General features: G+C 36.7%; 1 protein-coding gene across 2 annotated transcripts in view; it reads left to right on the top strand.

Moving 5' to 3' along the window:
- Positions 1–18,338, top strand: part of NPEPPS (aminopeptidase puromycin sensitive) — a 94,202-nt gene that overhangs the window by 54,292 nt on the left and 21,572 nt on the right. Inside the window, exons 1-11 of one of the 2 annotated variants that reach the window (XM_045889033.3) lie at positions 1,277–1,300; positions 3,985–4,106; positions 8,009–8,116; positions 9,285–9,485; positions 9,934–10,030; positions 10,142–10,175; positions 11,018–11,132; positions 13,487–13,651; positions 14,489–14,593; positions 15,027–15,087; positions 17,889–17,998. In XM_045889033.3, coding sequence (XP_045744989.1) covers positions 4,032–4,106; positions 8,009–8,116; positions 9,285–9,485; positions 9,934–10,030; positions 10,142–10,175; positions 11,018–11,132; positions 13,487–13,651; positions 14,489–14,593; positions 15,027–15,087; positions 17,889–17,998 — 1,071 coding nt within the window. In that variant the 5' untranslated portion in view covers positions 1,277–1,300; positions 3,985–4,031. Of the gene's footprint in view, positions 1–1,276; positions 1,301–3,984; positions 4,107–8,008; positions 8,117–9,284; positions 9,486–9,933; positions 10,031–10,141; positions 10,176–11,017; positions 11,133–13,486; positions 13,652–14,488; positions 14,594–15,026; positions 15,088–17,888; positions 17,999–18,338 lie in introns of those variants that run through there. The other variant, XM_045889032.3, reaches the window with a different exon arrangement.

Here is an 18,338-nt window from a genome sequence, read left to right as displayed (position 1 = left end):
AATTATCCTATTTGAGATGAGACTAATATTGGTTATTGAGCATCTGTAAATATGTCTGAAAATCATTGGCTTTCACATTTTCCCAAGATTCTCTGGAACACAATAACCCAGTCATTCTTCGCTTTAAAAATGACATCCTTATTTTTTCAAGTTTTAGTAGGCTGTACAAGCATTCTATCTTCTGGTAAGGGAATAGGGAGCATATATTGAAAGGACATTAGTAACCTTTGTGTTTAGCCTCACCAGACTTAACAGTCATGCCAACTATTTCATAGCTAAGCAACACATTTTCTTTTCCGAAGTTGGCACATTCTAGAGTAATGGTTAAATTACCATGATCATTGTAAGCTGACAACAACTTCAGAATCATTTGTTAAGGATCCTGCAGAGTGGTGTTTATTTAGAGAAACACTAGGTGATATTGACATTTCTAAGAGTGAAAAACAGGGTCACAGGAAATGGTGACACAAAGGCAGAGACCTTTACTCCCTTTTTATACAAATTAATCTGTCTTTAATTTTTTGGCATTTAGTAGGCTCATTAAATTTTTATTGAATTATTTCAAGATCTACTTCAGGTTTTACAGCAATTATACTCTCCTAAGCTTTAAAGAAATAAGGTGTTTTTTGTTAGTTTGTTTTAAAGATTTTATTTATTTATTTGACAGATCACAAGTAGACAGGCAGGCAGAGGGAGAAGGAGAAGCAGGCTCCCTGCTCAACCCGATGCGGGGCTCGATCCCAGGACCCTGGGATCATGACGTAAGCCGAAGGCAGACGCTTAACCGACTGAGCCACCCGGGCGCCCCAAGAAATAAGGTTTTTGGTGGAAGTTGCAGTTTTCCAGTTGTTTAATTTATAAATGGGCTTATTGTATGTTTTAAAAGGTTTATCATCCCAAGCAGATAAATATTGCATACAGTGGATAAGGTGTCTAATGTGAGGAAGCAATGTAAATTATGTGGGCAAACAGGTATAAAATTAGACAATCTGGCAATCAGTTCTTTAGTATGATGTAAATTTGATAAGTTGACATTTATTAAGTTTTTTTCCTCCTGTTTTTGCCCTATAATTCTACTATATTAATAGTAAATATTTTGTAATTAGTACTGTAAATAATAACACTAGTTAAATTTATTAGTGATTTGTAAAAAACTTTAACTTGTGTTTTGTTTGAATTTCAGGTAATAACCTTTTCCAATACTTTGTATTTTGTTTAGTATGCCACTTTTTTGAAAGTGGCCACTATCAGTATCTTATTATGGTTTGATGGCCTTGGAGATTTAAAACCGAGTAAAAGTGTAAGCAGCCTTTCTTATTTAGTTATGAGTTTTAAATCATTTTATTCCAAATAGGAAAAGGCAAAAGTAGATTTCCCATGGAATATGAGTTATATAAAAGAAATCTTAACATGTTAGTTGACTAGTGAAAACAGACTGGCCAATTCCATTTATGGAATTACAACAGGGGGCGCCTGGGTGGCTCAGTCGTTAAGAGTCTGCCTTCAGGGGCGCCTGGGTGGCTCAGATGGTTAAGCGTCTGCCTTCGGCTCAGGTCATGATCTTAGGGTCCTGGGATCGAGTCCCACATCGGGTTCCCTGCTCAGTGCAGAGCCTGCTTCTCCCTCTCCCTCTGCCACTCCCTCTGCTTGTGCTCTTCTGTCTATCTCTCTGTCAAATAAATAAATAAAATCTTTAAAAAAAAAAAAAAAGAGTCTGCCTTCGGCTCAGGTCATGATCCCAGGATCCTGGGATCGAGTCCCACATTGGGCTCCCTGCTCTGCGGGAGACCTGCTTCTCCCTCTCCCACTCCCCCTGCTTGTGTTCCTGCTCTTGCTGTGTCTCTCTCTGTCAAATAAATAAATAAAATCTTTAAAAAAAAAAAAAGGAATTACAACATAAAATTCCATCAAACACTTCTTTTTAAAGGTCGTGGGGTTTTGCAATCTACTAGATAAGTCCTTGTAAACTTTATTAATGTGAATATATCTGCTTTTTTAAAGATTAGTGAATTCCTAAAGAAAATAGGGAGAAATTGTATATTATAGTTAAATTCTTTAGTATCAGTCATTTAGAATTCTTTCACATTCTTTTATTGTATTCTTATTTACTGTTCCAGTAATCTATCATTCTCTTTAAGAAAGCATTCATTGTCCCCTTCAGACAGAATGTCTGATTTTTAAAAAAATAAGATTCACAAACACTTATTCAGATGAGCTTCAATCCCCCCCCGCCCCCAGCATGATTACATTAAGAATATGGCACTTTCGGGTGTCTGGCTGGCTCAGTCAGTAGAGCATGGGACTCTTGATCTCGGGGTTGTGAGTTCAGGCCCTACATTGGGCACATTAAAAAAAAAAAAGTGGCACTTTTTTTAATGATGATGACTTCGCTGCAGAGGTCTGAAATTTTCTCTTGAAATTACTTTCAGAATGAGTTTGAAGCACATATGAAAATGAGTATTATTACATAATTGACATACTTAATAGACAGCAGCGTTTTGTCTAGAAACAGTATGCAGTTTGTCATTCACTTTTTCTGTAGATTTGGACTCTAAATGACTTTTGGACCTTTTCAAAAAAGTCAGTTCCATTTTGGAAGGTGAAGATCTGACTGAGAGCATCCAAAAGGATATGTCAAAAAGAGGGAGAGTTAACATCTGAACAATGTCAGTGTCATTGCTCTGTGGCATTCCAAAATGACAGTTTAAAACATCAGGATATAAAAGTTTTAGAATGGTTGCCTAATTATTTTATAGTCATACCATGTCTTTGATTTGTTAGATCCCCATGTTCTAGATCTTGTTATAAATAGGCACTTTAAAAGGATCAATTAGAAGTCAGCATTTTTCTGGTTGGTTTTTTGGGGGGATTTAATTTGTAAAATGTAGAATGGGATTATTGTTTTGTCATGCATCTGAATTTAGTAGATGACTAATAGGTATTAATTATAATCTTTGTTATGAAAGAAGGTACCCATTTTGTCTAATTTGGTTTTGCCCCCATACAACAATAGAATATATATTCATGTTGCGTTTTTATTTGCATTTAGTAATTATTGAGTAAATGTATTTCTTTAATATTATCATTTCAAATGATTGAGGTGACTGTAAGAGTTTTTAATGCCCTTTTGCCAGCCAAATCATTGATCTTGCCTATATAGTTCCTTTCAAAAGTATAGAATCAGTGTTCCATTTGGATTGAACAGACAGGGTTTTGTCTTAAAGATGGAGTAATTGGCATGAAGTCCTCTAAATGGACCAATTTATATGGCATCATTGGCAGAGAAGATGAATTTTGGATTAAACAGGCCTAAATTTTTTATCTCATTCTTGCTACTTACTAATCGTGTGACCTCAAGCAAATTATTTAACTTTTCAGCCTCAGTTTTCTCATCTGAAAAAATGGAGACTATATCTACTTCCAAGTTTCTAAATTTTTTTTTTTTAATTTTATTTATTTATTTGACAGAGACACAGCTAGAGAGGGAACACAGCAGGGGGAGTGGGAGAGGGAGAAGCAGGCTTCCCGCTGAGCAGGGAGCCCGATGTGGGGCTCGGTCCCAGGACTCCAGGATCATGACCTGAGCCCAAGGCAGATGCTTAACGACTGAGCCACCCAGGCGCCCCCAAGTTTCTAAATATTTTTAAAGCACCATGCACAGTAGCATGTCATACATTTAGTAATAAATGTTCATTTCCTTTCCTGTTTTTATCTTTACGTATTGGTGATTAGAGATTAAGTTAATAAAGTTAAAAAAACTTTCTAAACAGTCACCCTAAACATGATGTTAAGGTTTACTTTAGGATTAGTTTGCCATTTATTTTAGTAAATACTGTATTCTCCCCATTGCCAGGAGAAGTGTTTGAGAAAGGAAAGAATGATCTGAACATTGTAAATAGTCAACTCAGCATCTTAAGGATATATTTTTGATAACTTGTACTTAATGTCTATATTAAAGTGGTTTTCATTGATCTTCAATCACAGGTACAGGAACCTTAAAAATAGATTTTGTTGGAGAGCTAAATGACAAAATGAAAGGTTTCTACAGAAGTAAATATACTACCCCTTCTGGAGAGGTGCGCTATGCTGCTGTCACACAGTTTGAGGTATGGTGTTCTTCTCTAAAATGTTGTTATCTTAAGTAGATATTCTGACAAAGTTGTGTTCCATTATTTGCATGATTATTTCAGGCTGGGTCCCTTTGGCCATAATTATGTTCATGATTTTGGAATCTTTATTTTATATTAAGCCAGTTATCTCCATTATAGAGGGAGAGAATTAGAGATGTGGGCTGGAAAATGGATACACACACACAACACACACACCAGCATTACTATTTCATAGGAAAAGCCACAGGAATCAAATACTAAGAAGACAATTTTAATTTAAAAAGGTACATAGTATAGGGCACCTGGGTGGCTCAGATGGTTAAGCGTCTGCCTTCGGCTCAGGTCATGATCCCAGGGTCCTGGGATCGAGTCCCACATCGGGCTCCCTGCTCCTTGGGAGCCTGCTTCTCCCTCTGCCTCTCTCTCTCTCTGTCTCTCATGAATAAATAAATAAAATCTTTAAAAAAAAAAAAAAAAGGTACATAGTATAAAAGCAATTCAGGTATTGAAATTCTGTTACATATGTTTGTATAAATGTGTATGTGTATATGTAACAAAATAATATATGCATGTATGTGTATATACATATACATCTGTATACATGCATATATGTAACAAAATTTCAATACCTGAATTGCTTTTATACTATGTACCTTTCTTCTTGTTTTTTTAATTTTAAAGATTTTTATTTATTTGACAGAGAGAGACACAGCGAGAGAGAGAACCCAAGCAAGTGCCTCACTGTGTACCTTTCTTAATTAAAATTATACTCTTAGTATTTGACACCTGTGGCTTTTCCTACCAAATTAATAGTAATGTTGTTGTATAGCATTCCTTTTATTCTTTGACATGTCCTTGCTATATGTTTATCTTACTATATTATCTGCACTTTGATTTTTATTTATCAAGTATATGCAAGTTACATAGCTTGTTTTGAATTTGCTAGTGGTACTTTTAAGTATTAAATCTAATTAAATTTATTCCTGTACATTTCAGTATGGATAATGAAACAATTGATCCTATCTATTTTTATGTTTCTGCCTGTATCTCTGTATTGTTTGTTTTGCATACCTAAAGTTTTGGATTGGGGCGCTTGGGTGGCTCAGTCAGTTTGACATCCGACTCTTGATTTCGGCTCAGGTCATAATCTCGGGGTCGTGGGATCGAGCCCTGCATCAGGCTCCATGCTGAGCATGGAGTCTGCTTGTTCCTCTCCCTCTGCTCCTCCCCTCGCTTTCTCTCTCTCTCTCTCAAACAAATGAATAAAATCTTTAAAAAAATTTGCCATAGCTATTTAGGCTTAATTCTGTGTTTCCATTATTTCAATGCTTATCTTTAGCCCTTTGTGCACTTCTGCATCCTGGAATGGTTGCCTGGAGTATGTCTCCAAATAAAAAAAAATTTTTTTTTAAGATTTTATTTATTTATTTTGACAGAGACAGCGAGACAGGGAACACAAGCAGGGGGAGTGAGAGAGGGAGAAGCAGGCTTCCCACTGAGCAAGGAGCCCCATGTAGGGCTCCATCCCAGGAGCCTGGGATCACGACCTGAGCCAAAGACAGCCGCTTAACGACTGAGCCACCCAGTCGCCCCCAAATAAAATTTTTTTAAGGGAGGGTATGTGGGTAGTATACTTCCAGAGTCTTTGCACAACTGAAAGCCTTTCATTTGCCTTAATACATGACCAGTTTTACTGGGTGTATAATAGATTTGTTGGGGAAAAAAGAAAAAGAGAAAGAAGAAGAGCAGCCCCTGACATTCAGAAGTTGCACCAGCACTCCCAGCTAGTCCATGCTGTTCTTTTTGACGTAAACAGCATCATAGAGCACCAACCTCAGACAAGGTTCCTCTGAGACCATGATAAAGTGAAAAAAAAAAACAAGGGTGCTTCATAATTTCATCTAAGGACAGACAAAAGCAAGGTCACTGTGCTACCCATGAAATAAGGAACAACTCCCTCTCTTAGTTAAAATGAGCGACATCTTTATCAATTACGGTTTTAGTCTTGCTCTAGGCTGCCCTCTCTACAGGTAAGATTTGTTGAGATGCACACCCACAGAATCGCCTCCACTTTTTGACCCCACTCAATTGAGAGTGAATCTAAATCCTTACCCCAATTCACCCTGCCAAATCCGGAATATACATATAATAGCTTCTTTCTTACACACCCCAAGGTTCCCCTTACTATGAGTTTTCCCTTGCTACAATGAATAACAAACCCAACTTTTCAACTATAAGAGTGATATATACAGTTGGCTTACAATTTTTCTCTTTCAAAGGTATATAAATGTTGTTCCACAGTCTTTCATATCTCATTTTGTCAAGGGGAAGAATCAGACTGGAGTATCGTTTTTTCCCTTGTAGAGTAACATATTGTTTTGTTTTGCTTTGTTTTCTTCTTGATTGCTTGTTAAATTATTTCTTTGTACTTAAAAATTAAAAATTTTTACCAGGTGTTCACTTTTTATTAACTTTTACATAGTAATTGGTGAACCCTATTGATGTTCAGATTCAGATCTTCAGTGTAGCCAAGTTTTCTCCTATTACATACTACATTTTCACTGTGGTTTGTGCTCTGCTCTCTCATAATAAGTTTATGTCTAACCTCTATCCCTCAGATGAAGTTTTGATGGCTTTCATCACTCTGTCCTTTTGATATTTTAGAAACTTTTTTAAAGAAACTTTTAAACCTGGGGCGCCTGGGTGGCTCAGTCATTAAGCGTCTGCCTTCGGCTCAGGTCATGATCCCAGGGTCCTGGGATCGAGCCCCGCATCGGGTTCCCTGCTCCTCAGGAATCCTGCTTCTCCCTCTCCCACTCCCCCTGCTTGTGTTCCCTCTCTCGCTGTGTCTCTCTCTGTCAAATAAATAAATAAAATCTTAAAAAAAAAAAAAGAAACTTTTAAACCTTATTATCCATGTTACTCATTTAATTTCTTCTAGTATAAATTCATTTCTCTACCGCTGCTGCTCCTAATTTCAATTTTTCTGTGCTATCTTTTCTTTCCTTGTACTCTGCTTACTTTTCAGATGTCTTATTTATTCTTTGAATGAATTCATCATTTATTTAACTTCTTTGAGAGTGCAATTAGCCATCTGACATTTTCCTTGGAGAAACTTTTCCAGAAGTATGTGCTTCCTCTACCTCTCTATAATTTATTCCTTCTTTTCATGATACAGAATCTTGTAATTGGTTCTATTTTTTTTACTTCATTCTGTTTTATTAAAGTTTCTTTTATAACTGGTATTCTACTGAACCGCTAAACTTTATTTTGCTTTAACAAGTTTGCTCTTTCTTAAAAAACAAACAAGTTTACTCTTTATTTTTGAAGAAAAAAATGAGGTCTTGTTAAGTAAGTCAAGTGGTGACAGTTTTATGTGTAGTAAATGGAAATGCCATTAAATGGATGACCTGCGACGCCTGGGTGACCCAGTCGATTAAGCGTCTGCCTTCAGCTCAGATCATGATCCCAGGGTCCTGGTATTGAACCTCGCATCCGGCTCCCTGCCCAGTGGAGAGACTGCTTTTACCTCTCCCTCTGCTCCTCCTGCTCATGCTCTCTCTCTCTCGCTCGCTCTTTCTCTAATAAATAAAAATATTTTTAAAAATATGTATCATTCTAAATTATTCTAATACTGTATATTGTTAAGATCTGTAGCAGACCTAATTCCTGGATGATTGCTTGTTTTTGTTTGTTTTTGCGTTGTTGATGTGGCAGGGATAATAAGCCCCATGTTTTCTCTGTAGTCATTCCCTAGTGTGTTGCCTGGCATGGAGTAGAAAGTAAATAATTAAACAAGTGAAGGAATGGATGATAGAAAGAAGATGATGACGGTTACTTCATGAAATAGTCGGTTAGGTTAATTCAGTAATATTTATATTTCATATTCTTTTTTTAAGGCTACTGATGCCCGGAGGGCTTTTCCTTGCTGGGATGAGCCTGCCATCAAAGCAACTTTTGATATCTCATTGGTTGTTCCTAAAGACAGAGTAGCTTTATCAAACATGGTATGTATGTGTTTGTAAGTTATATTTAAAATTTGAATAAGCGTTTATAATACTTAGTTTTCTGGTTAGATGCAGTAGCATGAAACCACTTAGCACGGTGCTTGATACATAACAGGAGCACAGATGTTCATTTTCTTTATTTCCAGTAAGCCCTCTTTTTTTAAATTTCCTTATTTGGAGTTTCCTTCCTCATGGAAGAAATTTCTTATAAACTTTAATTTGGAAAACTGAAAAAGTGATAAGTTTAATAAATACTGCCTGAAAAAAAATCTGACTTTCTTATTAAATGCCAAAAGATATAGGCATGTAATGAAGTGTATTTGGGTTTCTTAGAATATGCTCTCTTCACTGATGTCATTATCTCTTTCATAAATAGAGTAAGCATTTACCACTTGAAATATACTGTTTAAGACAGAAGTACCCGATAGCCTGTAATATGAATCTGGGGAATTTGGAAAAGCCTACTGTACCTGAAAATACCTGGCTTTTGCCTCCTTATGGTGCAGAGAATTCCATAGAATGCCATTCTCTTCTCAAATATTCCTAAAAAGGAGGCTAATATATTAAACCGAAATATTATTTTACAGTTTAGTATGAATGAATTTATCAGGTCTGTTCTTGAATAAGTCTTCCTTGGAAGAAAGAATAGATCTTGTGAAAGTAGAGCTCCTGAATAGGAAGAAGGGGGGGGGTGGACAACAAAGAGAAATTAGGAACTCTGTAGGTCAAGTGGAAATTCCTCCACAAATTTGCTTAGAGCCAGCCTTGGTATAGAGAATGCTCTAAATTTAGATATCTGTACCCTTTGAAATGCAGATTTCACAATTACCCTTCATTAATAATTATTGCCTTTTATCTTTATTTCACTTGAAAAGTATTGAGGTCTTACTTAAAACATCCCAGTGCCTGGCATATAATAGGTATTCAAGAAAAGTTGCTTCTTTTCTCTCATAGATCCTTGGGAGTTTTAACACTTTAGCCCCCAACTTCTTAGTGTTTCCTTCTTAATAGGAAAGATTTTGACAGCATAAAAGCGGTGGATGAATTGGGATAGATAAGTAAGCAGTGCTGGAAGGGGGAAGGAGAAGCAGCAGAGTTTTTGGCTAGTATTTGCTTTAAGGTATTTAATGTAAATCTGTTTAAATTTTTTTCTCTCTCTTTTTTTAAGAATGTAATTGATCGGAAACCATACCCTGATGATGAAAATGTAGTGGAAGTGAAGTTTGCCCGCACACCTGTCATGTCTACATATCTGGTGGCATTTGTTGTGGGTGAATATGACTTTGTAGAAACAAGGTCAAAAGATGGTGTGTGTGTCCGTGTTTACACCCCTGTTGGCAAAGCAGAGCAAGGAAAATTTGCGTTAGAGGTAAATGTACTTGAAGAGGATTGTTCCAACAGTCCATAACTCCAGGTTGGGGAATTTACATTTCTGATCAATTATTAGTACAATTATTTATAATTTAGTCTGAAATTTGTGTACTTTGGTTTTATTTTTAATAGAATTTTGAAACTACCAACCTTGGTGTTACCTTAGCATTTTACAAGACAATGATTAAGAGAATATTAGAGTGGAATTTATTTATCCACAGAATGGGTGGGAAAAGATGTAGTATATTTTTCATACCAATATATTATAGATGGATTAAAGTTTGGCCAACATTAACAAAAGCCAAAGACTTTTGGAGGTAGGGTTCCCCGGGGTTGGTTTCTAGTAACTTGAGAAGCTTTGGCTTGCAACAGGATTCCTTTGTGGATTTCTATATGAATTACAATAAAATATTTATCAGATGGTTCTTTTGTTTATACTTTTGTAGGTTGCTGCTAAAACCCTGCCTTTTTATAAGGACTACTTCAATGTTCCTTATCCTCTACCTAAAATTGATCTCATTGCTATTGCAGACTTTGCAGCTGGTAAAGTAAATTTCATTTTATTGCTGAATTGTAATAACTTTTTTAAATTTTGTGATTTTGAGGAAGAAGTATGTACATATATCAATAAATGTTTATGTTTATTTTATGAAGGTGCCATGGAGAACTGGGGCCTTGTTACTTATAGGTATGTTAATGATGCATTACCCTGCCTTATCTTTTCAATCACTGATTTCATAAGAGCTTCACTCCTAATCACCAGTTGAGTAGCTTCTGCTTTATGATCTGCTGTAAATTTTCCTACCTCCCCAACTTCTGCGCACATTTTAAGAATGCAGATGAACACCCTCTGGTGCTACTATCTGAGATTGTAAGATTTTAAAGTGAGCATCTGGCATTAGTAACATTTTTAGATCTATTTTTGGCTGACTTTCTCATTTTGGTGCCTTCTCTTCCTCCCAGGAGTTTCATAGTTATTTTTCCAGCTTGAAGAACTGTCTCTGCTTTAATGTTTTCTAGCCAAGTTTTTACATATCTGTCACCACAATACAGACATGTGGGTTGTATAGTTTTTAAAGCAGGGTCTGTAAACAGGTTTTTGCCCCGCCTTCTTTGATGAGTTAAGTTTTGGACAGCCTGCTCAGTGTTCTTTTTGGGACTGTGGAATGCATGTTCCCCCCACTTGCCACTCCCCTTCTTTTAATGGGAGGACTGTTTACTCTCTCTGTCTAGCACAATAATCCCTAATCCCTTAGACAAAGTTTTTTAAAACTTAAGGCATCTGTCCTGTTACAAACTGATGTTTAAACTTGTGTCACACCTTTGATCTGCTGTTGTATGAATTCTGTTGGAATAGTCTTTAATCTTCCCAGAACTTTTTCTGTTCTGTACCTCTGGGGAAATGTTTTCTTGACATCTCTAAAGCCTAACTTGACCGTCTTATTTACCATTTGAATCTCCCTCCCCCATTTGTGCATGCCTTTTATTGCAATACTTACATTGTTTAAAAAAAATTTTTTTTTAACACAGGGAGACTGCATTGCTTATTGATCCAAAAAATTCCTGTTCTTCATCACGCCAGTGGGTTGCTCTGGTTGTGGGACATGAACTCGCCCATCAATGGTTTGGAAATCTTGTTACTATGGTATTTAATATTTTTAAGTGCTCAAATATATTTATCTTCATCCTACTGCATATTATTTTGGCTACATAGTATTTCAGGTTTGACTGGAACATAGTACTAAAAAATAAATGAATGATCGAAAATCTTTATTTTAGAACATCCACTTTGAACAGTGTTTATCAGAATCTCTGTGTCAATCAAGAGTATGTGGATAGTCTTTATTCAACACAAAATACTTCCTAAACTGTTGTAGAATTTGCCTGCAAATGGCAAAGTCATAATACTAATTTGAGTGAGAGAAAGAGATTCCTCTTAGGTACAGAGATTACAGGCTAACTATAGTTTCTTGAGCATATTTATTATGTAGTTTAGTAGCTGAAAAGTAACCTGATAAATAACAACATGATCAGTTAGGTTGAAATGTTTTTAGGAGTCAGTTTTCTCATTGCCTAAAATGTTAAGTTGAAATTGGATAGAAATGAAACTAGGGAGTAACTGTAAAGTATATTAAAATTTCCAGCTGTCCCATTGAAATTATTATTTATTATGTTTGCAGTAAATTTTGCAGCGTTTGCAGTGAATGATCTCTGTTCTTAAGTCTTGACCTTTCCCTCTTACTCCAAATAAGTACTATCTATGTCGGCTAGCTGTGTTCAAGTTTGGGAGCACAGAGTTTAATGAATGAACTAGAAGTACCTCTGCAAAGAAAGAACTGGAGATTCTGGAGCCAGCCAAATTCCCTGATAGCATTTTAGGCTGCCAAAGAGCAGAACCTGACTTGGATGTTAGTTGAGTCCATATGGCATAGGAATAAGCAAGAAAGTAAGACATTTAGCAACTATTACGTGTCTGAGACAGCTTTTAAAGAAAGCCAGCCCTTAAAATTAAACCATTTCCTTTTGCTTTGGGTGTTTAAAATTTTACTTAGGGGTGAGAAAAAGTTTTGAAATATAATTTCATGTGGAATTAAGTATGCTGGTACCTGTATTCAAATATGTACAGAAATATTTTCTTCTCCTAATGTAGCAAGTTTGTTGCTACCAAACAATATTTGTTAGCTTTGAGCAGTCTTCATTTTTTATGATTTTATTTTTAAACTACCAGCAATAAATTTTAGTAGGGGAAATGTGCACATTCTCATATAGCTTTTAAGCAACTTTTTACTGGATTTGAGCAACTGTTCTAGTTATTAGATGTCAATTGTTTCTTTAACTGAAATTTAAGGGCTCATGATAGGTTGGTGAATAACTAGCTCTGTACCAGCTTATCTTTGTGGAAGCTACTAGTTAAGTGCACAAAGCACTTAGATAGCCTTTCATCACTTAATATTGAAAATATTTTATCTTTTCAGAATTTTAAATAAATGCCTTTTTGCTTTTCACCATTGCATTAGTCCTTTAGCATTTATCTTGGATTCTTATATTGCTTTCTTTTTGTAAGAGATTTAATCAACTTTAATGAAACTTAGATTAAAATCTCTTTCTAAAAAGTTGACTTTTTTTAAAAGTTGGTTTTATCTGTGACTCATTTGTATTCTTTGTCCATTCTACTGTTAATTCTTATTAGCAGGTGAGAATTTTATATTCCATAAATACTTAAACACCGTTCATTACTGAACTACTTACTGCCATGATACTTCTGTTAATTTTACCTAATTTTATATGAGCGGTACTGCTTTTCTGTTTATCTAGAAAGTTTAACTCGTCAGTCAGTCATTATGGAAATCCTTCCCAGTTTTCCTTATTTGGTCCTGGTAGCTTTCTGATTTATTAAACTAAATTTTACCTGACAATATAGGCTCTTGCCTACATTTATCTGCCCTCTTCCCCTTTTCCATATGAGGGCTTTCTCCCCTCCCTCCCTCCCTTTTTCCTTCCATTTTTATCTAGCTTTGGTAATAAAAAGTTACTTAGCTATGTTTTGAAATGTCCCTCAGGCCTAATGCCAAAATCACCAGTTGGCCTTCTTTTAGCATCTCTTTTTTTTTTTTTTTAAATTTTTTTTTTAAGATTTTATTTATTTATTTGAGAGAGAGAGAATGAGAGATAGAGAGCATGAGAAGGAGGAAGGTCAGAGGGAGAAGCAGACTCCCTGCTGAGCAGGGAGCCCGATGCGGGACTCGATCCCGAGACTCCAGGATCATGACCTGAGCCGAAGGCAGTCGCTTAACCAACTGAGCCACCCAGGTGCCCTAGCATCTCTTTTAAGCATCTTTTTTGTTTAGAGACGTGAGTTATTTACTGAATGTTTTTACTGAATTTTGGCTTAATAAGTTGTAAGTTGTAGAGTATAATGGAAGGGACATGTGAGTTTTTCAAATTAGTGGAATGATAAATACTTTGTTTTCTTTACACATTTCTTTCTTTTGTTTTTAGGAGTGGTGGACTCATCTTTGGTTAAATGAAGGCTTTGCATCATGGATTGAATATTTGTGTGTAGACCACTGCTTCCCAGAGTATGATATCTGGACTCAGTTTGTATCTGCTGATTACACTCGTGCCCAGGAACTTGATGCTTTAGATAACAGCCATCCTATTGAAGTGAGCCATACTTTTCAACTATTGGCCTTTGCTCTCATTTCTAATGAAATAAGTAATTTGTTATAGAGATACTTAGGAGCCTGAAAAGAAAAGAAAATTGCATGGGCAATTCACTTGTTTTTATAGCTCATATTTTCAGTCTTGAAAATCTCACAAGAGTAAGTACTAATTATGTTTCTTTTTAAGGTAGACAGTATAAGAATTTTATCTTTGTAGAGGCAAGTGCTATATATACCCATAAGCATTCACTAAATACATTTTTATTGAACAGTATGGGAGAACCATGCCTGTTGGGCAGTATGCACAAGGGAACATTATGATTCCGTTGTTGCAAAGAAAATTCTGAACGTATTCTTTTATTGTTGTCATTGTCTAAAATATATATAAAATTTTATTTCTCTTGACTTAGCCTATCCTTATTTTGACTAGTTTATATGAACAGATTTTGCCTCCAAAGAACTTATAGTCTACCTTGACATATTTATCCAAAGTCCTATGTAATTATAAGCTGTTACAGTTAGTTGCAAGAAATCCAATGTTTCTCATCTCTCCCTTCCTCCGTCTCCCAATTCCCCAATAAAATGATCCATGGTGATTTGCCTCCCAGCAAAGCCGAGCCAAGACCCACAGAGATGGTGGGGATCATGTTATATACTCCGCTTTATTAGTGTTAGTTACTACAGTCTTTTTAAGGATCATTAATATGCATTTATGAGTGAACTAAAGGCAGAAAAGTATCTTATGAGTTAGGAGGGTTTTTCTAGAAAGCTTTTTATGTAATTTAGTATTACAGGCTGTCTGCTTCCTGTCATAACCCTGAATCACACTGTCTGCCAGGTCAGTGTGGGCCATCCTGCTGAAGTTGATGAGATATTTGACGCTATATCATATAGCAAAGGTGCATCTGTCATCCGAATGCTCCATGACTACATTGGGGATAAGGTAAAAAAGCAATTAAAAAAAAAAATCTTCCATCCTTTTATGATGAAATCATAGTGTTTTGCATGGAAAAAAAGTGTCTACTTTTATCTAGATTAAGTTCCTAAGTAATTTTTCTAGACTCTAGGAGGATATTACCCTGATCTGGCTTATCTTCTTTTCTTTTTATATTGACTCTTGTGGTCTCTTAGATGAATGATGTGTAAATGTGTTTGGGGGATGTGTGGGAGGCTGGTATAAAACTTAAAAGCAAATGCAGAAGGCAAAGAGTATGCATTCTTAAATAAAAGACAGTAGACATTAGAGGGATAGATGTTTTTCAGTAAGTCCAACACTCAGCTAATTTGAGTAAATTAGCTTTTGAGTACTAATATGCAAATACACTATAAATTCCAAGGTCTTAATCTCCTGGATTTTAAAAATTGTGTTTTCTCAGGACTTTAAGAAAGGAATGAACATGTATTTAACCAAGTTCCAACAAAAGAATGCTGCCACAGGTAATCTTTAATAGCTTGAGATAGCAGTGAAGAGAAGGTGTTGGCACTCTATCCAGAGCGGGACATTTACTTTTTTCCAAATGCTTAACCTTCCGTGTGATAGATAGGAAATAAAGTTGACCTGTTTGGTGCCATGTGTTAAGTCATAGATCAACATGAATCAGAACCCGTTATCCTTCTTGTCCCCCTCCAGAACTCTGCTCTCTGTAGCTCAGTGTCCTGCCACCTCAGAGAGTCTGAAGAGTTTGGTTTACCTTACCAGAACTTGCTCTTTTTGGTGACTCATTGGTTTTATTGGCCTAAATTGACCAATGGCCATTAAAATTGCTACAAATTAACCATCTTTTACTGAACTTGTGGAACTACTGCAGTGAGTTTCAGTGAAGGTTTAAGAGTTTTCGTGGTTTAAGAGTGTATAGTGGTCTATGATTTATTGTGTATGGGAGTCAAAAGAAAGAATAAAGGTAGGAGTTGATTGAAGATGAAAAAGAGCCAGAGTTGGAGTTTTGAGTTCTTCAGTGAACAAAAATAGTTTAAAAGCAAGATTTGTGGGGGCACCTGGGTAGCTCAGTTGGTTGGGCATCTACCTTTGGCTCAGGTCATGGTCCTGGGGTCCTGGGATCGAGCCCCACATAGGGCTCCCTGCTCAGCAAGAAGTCTGCTTCTCCCTCTCCCACTCCCCCTGCTTGTGTTCCCTCTCTCACTGTCTCTCTCTCTCTCTGTCAAATAAATAAATAAATAAAATCTTAAAAAAAACAAGATTTATGTAATGTCACTAGTATCTAATAGAATGACAAAAGTTCAGAGAGGCCTGGCATGGGCTGTTCCTGAGGTTTGTGACCTGTGAATTAAAAATACAGAGTATATCTGCCTCTCTGTTCAGGACATGATGTAACCCTGACACTCTCCCCTCCTACCCTACCCCCACCCCCTGCTGTAAATTTCCACCTCAGTTTATAAAAGAGAGAGGCATTCTGTTCCTTAAAGCAGAACTACAGAGAATGTGCTCCTGTAAGTTTTCTGAGTCTTTAGCATCATACATATAATACATGAGGAAAGAACCTTATAGTTCTTTTTTCTTTTTTTTAAAGATTTTATTCATTTATTTGACAGAGACAGACACAGCGGGAGAGGGAACACAAGCAGGGGGAGTGGGAGAGGGAGAAGCAGGCTTCCCGCCAAGTAGGGAGCCCGATGTGGGGCTCAATCCCAGAACCCTGGGATCATGACCCGAGCTCAAGGCAGACACTTAACGACTAAGCCGCCCAGGTGCCCCAGAACCTTATAGTTCTTAAACTATAATGTACACACAGTGACCCAGGGTCTATGGAAATGTTTCTAATTAAGTAGGTCTGGGTTAAGACCTGAGGATCTGCCTAACAAGCTCCCGGTGAAGCCAGTGGCTGGTTTATAGGCCACCTTTTGCACAGCGAGGCCTACCATGGACCTTTTCTTGGTTTGCTTATGTTATGAAAGACAATTGGTAGTTCAGACACAGTGCAGTCACCATCCATGGTTTTGATCCTCTGTCTCTCCTTACTCCCCTTTCCTTAATTCGTGCCTTTATGATCTCTCTCCTGAATTCTGCAGTTGCCTACCAGCTTAGTACTCTCTTTGGTTTTCTCTCTCACTCTGAGGCTTGCCAGGGTTATCTTTCTAAAGCAAATCTCTGATTGCATCACCTACTAATTAAAAACACTCAAGATACTTCACTCCCCTCCACAGTAGAGCCCCACAGTCTTAGCAGCTCAGCCTCAGTGCTCCCACACCTGGGCCTCTGTCTTCAGCTTATTGAAAATTTGCTGTTACTGATATTTTCTGTCTTTTCTTACACTTTCTTCTTTGTACATAGACCATTTATTCTGTCTACCTGGATTGCCCTTTTCCCTTTGTCAGCCTAATGAACAACTCCTCTTCAAGATGGAGACCAAAAGCCAACTCTTGTGAAGCCTTTATTTTTCTTGGATTTTTCTTTTTTTTTTTTTTAATATTTTATTTATTTATTTGAGAGAGAAGCAGCATGAGAAGGGATGGGGTCAGAGGGAGAAGCAGACTCCCTGCCGAGCAGGGAGCCCGATGTGGGACTCGATCCCAGGACCCCGGGATCATGACCTGAGCCGAAGGCAGTCGCTTAACCAACTGAGCCACCCAGGCGCCCTTTTCTTGGATTTTTCTTGAAGGGCTTTTCCTCTGTTCATGTCCCAATTCTAGTGTGTATCACATTGTATTGCTCTTTTGTTTACTTGACCACCAGTGCTGTTTGACCCTGTGAGTTTTACTTCAACCTCAGAGCATTGAATATTTTTTAACCTCTGTTAATCAAATGGGTATAATGGTTATAAGTTTGTGGATGATTATTTAGGGGTGATCTTGAATATGTTTCTATTTGTTTCTATTTCTTCTTGTTTGAACTCACCTGTTTATCTTTTGGTTATTATAATTTGTGATTTTCTTTTTAAGTAAACTCTAGGCCCAACGTGGGGCTCGAACTCACAACTCCGAGATCAAGAGTCGCATGCTCCACCGACTGAGCCAGCCAGGCACCCCTATAATTTGTGATTTTTTTAGTAAATTGGAACAATTAAGGACATCTTAGACTAAAAGACCAGTTTTTGTAATAGAATTTATTTGATGGGGAGGCGAGGGGACATTAATTTGACCCCCTGTTTGTCTCCTGAACCTGAAAGAACCAAAAAATTGGTTAGCAATGTAGTGTCAGGAGTTATGTAAAATTTCTGGTTTGTTTAGGAAAACAAAAATGTCAACATTTTAGATTTTCATTGTTTGTGTTTATCTTCTAGAGGATCTCTGGGAAAGTTTAGAAAATGCCAGTGGTAAACCTATAGCAGCGGTGATGAATACCTGGACCAAACAAATGGGATTCCCCCTCATTTATGTGGAAGCAGAACAGGTAACCTTATAAAAAGTCCTCCAGTTCATCTGCTACTGTATTAAATGAAATTCAGTCAGTGTTATCAAATTTGCTTTTCTGTACTTTAAGTATTCTAAGTAACATTTAAGCCAGCCTTTGCATTGTTTTCTCAGTGATTTATTATCTCTATACTGAATAGTTTGTCCCCCACATCATTAAAATCATACGTACTTACAGCAGAAAACAAAATGTTGTCTACTTTTACTGTCCCCAAGGAAAACTGTAAACTTGATATGTTCCTTTTTTTTTTTTTAAGTTTATTTATTTATTTATTTACTTATTTAAGTAATCTCCATACCCCATGTGGGGCTTGAACTCA

Source organism: Mirounga angustirostris, unplaced genomic scaffold, assembly GCF_029215605.1.
Source record: "Mirounga angustirostris isolate CCGP_5_RB_7025 unplaced genomic scaffold, mMirAng1.0.hap1 SCAF_17, whole genome shotgun sequence".
Classification (NCBI taxonomy): domain Eukaryota; kingdom Metazoa; phylum Chordata; class Mammalia; order Carnivora; family Phocidae; genus Mirounga; species Mirounga angustirostris.
The sequence above is the reverse complement of the archived record's forward strand: the minus strand, read 5'-3'. Positions and strand labels throughout refer to the sequence as shown.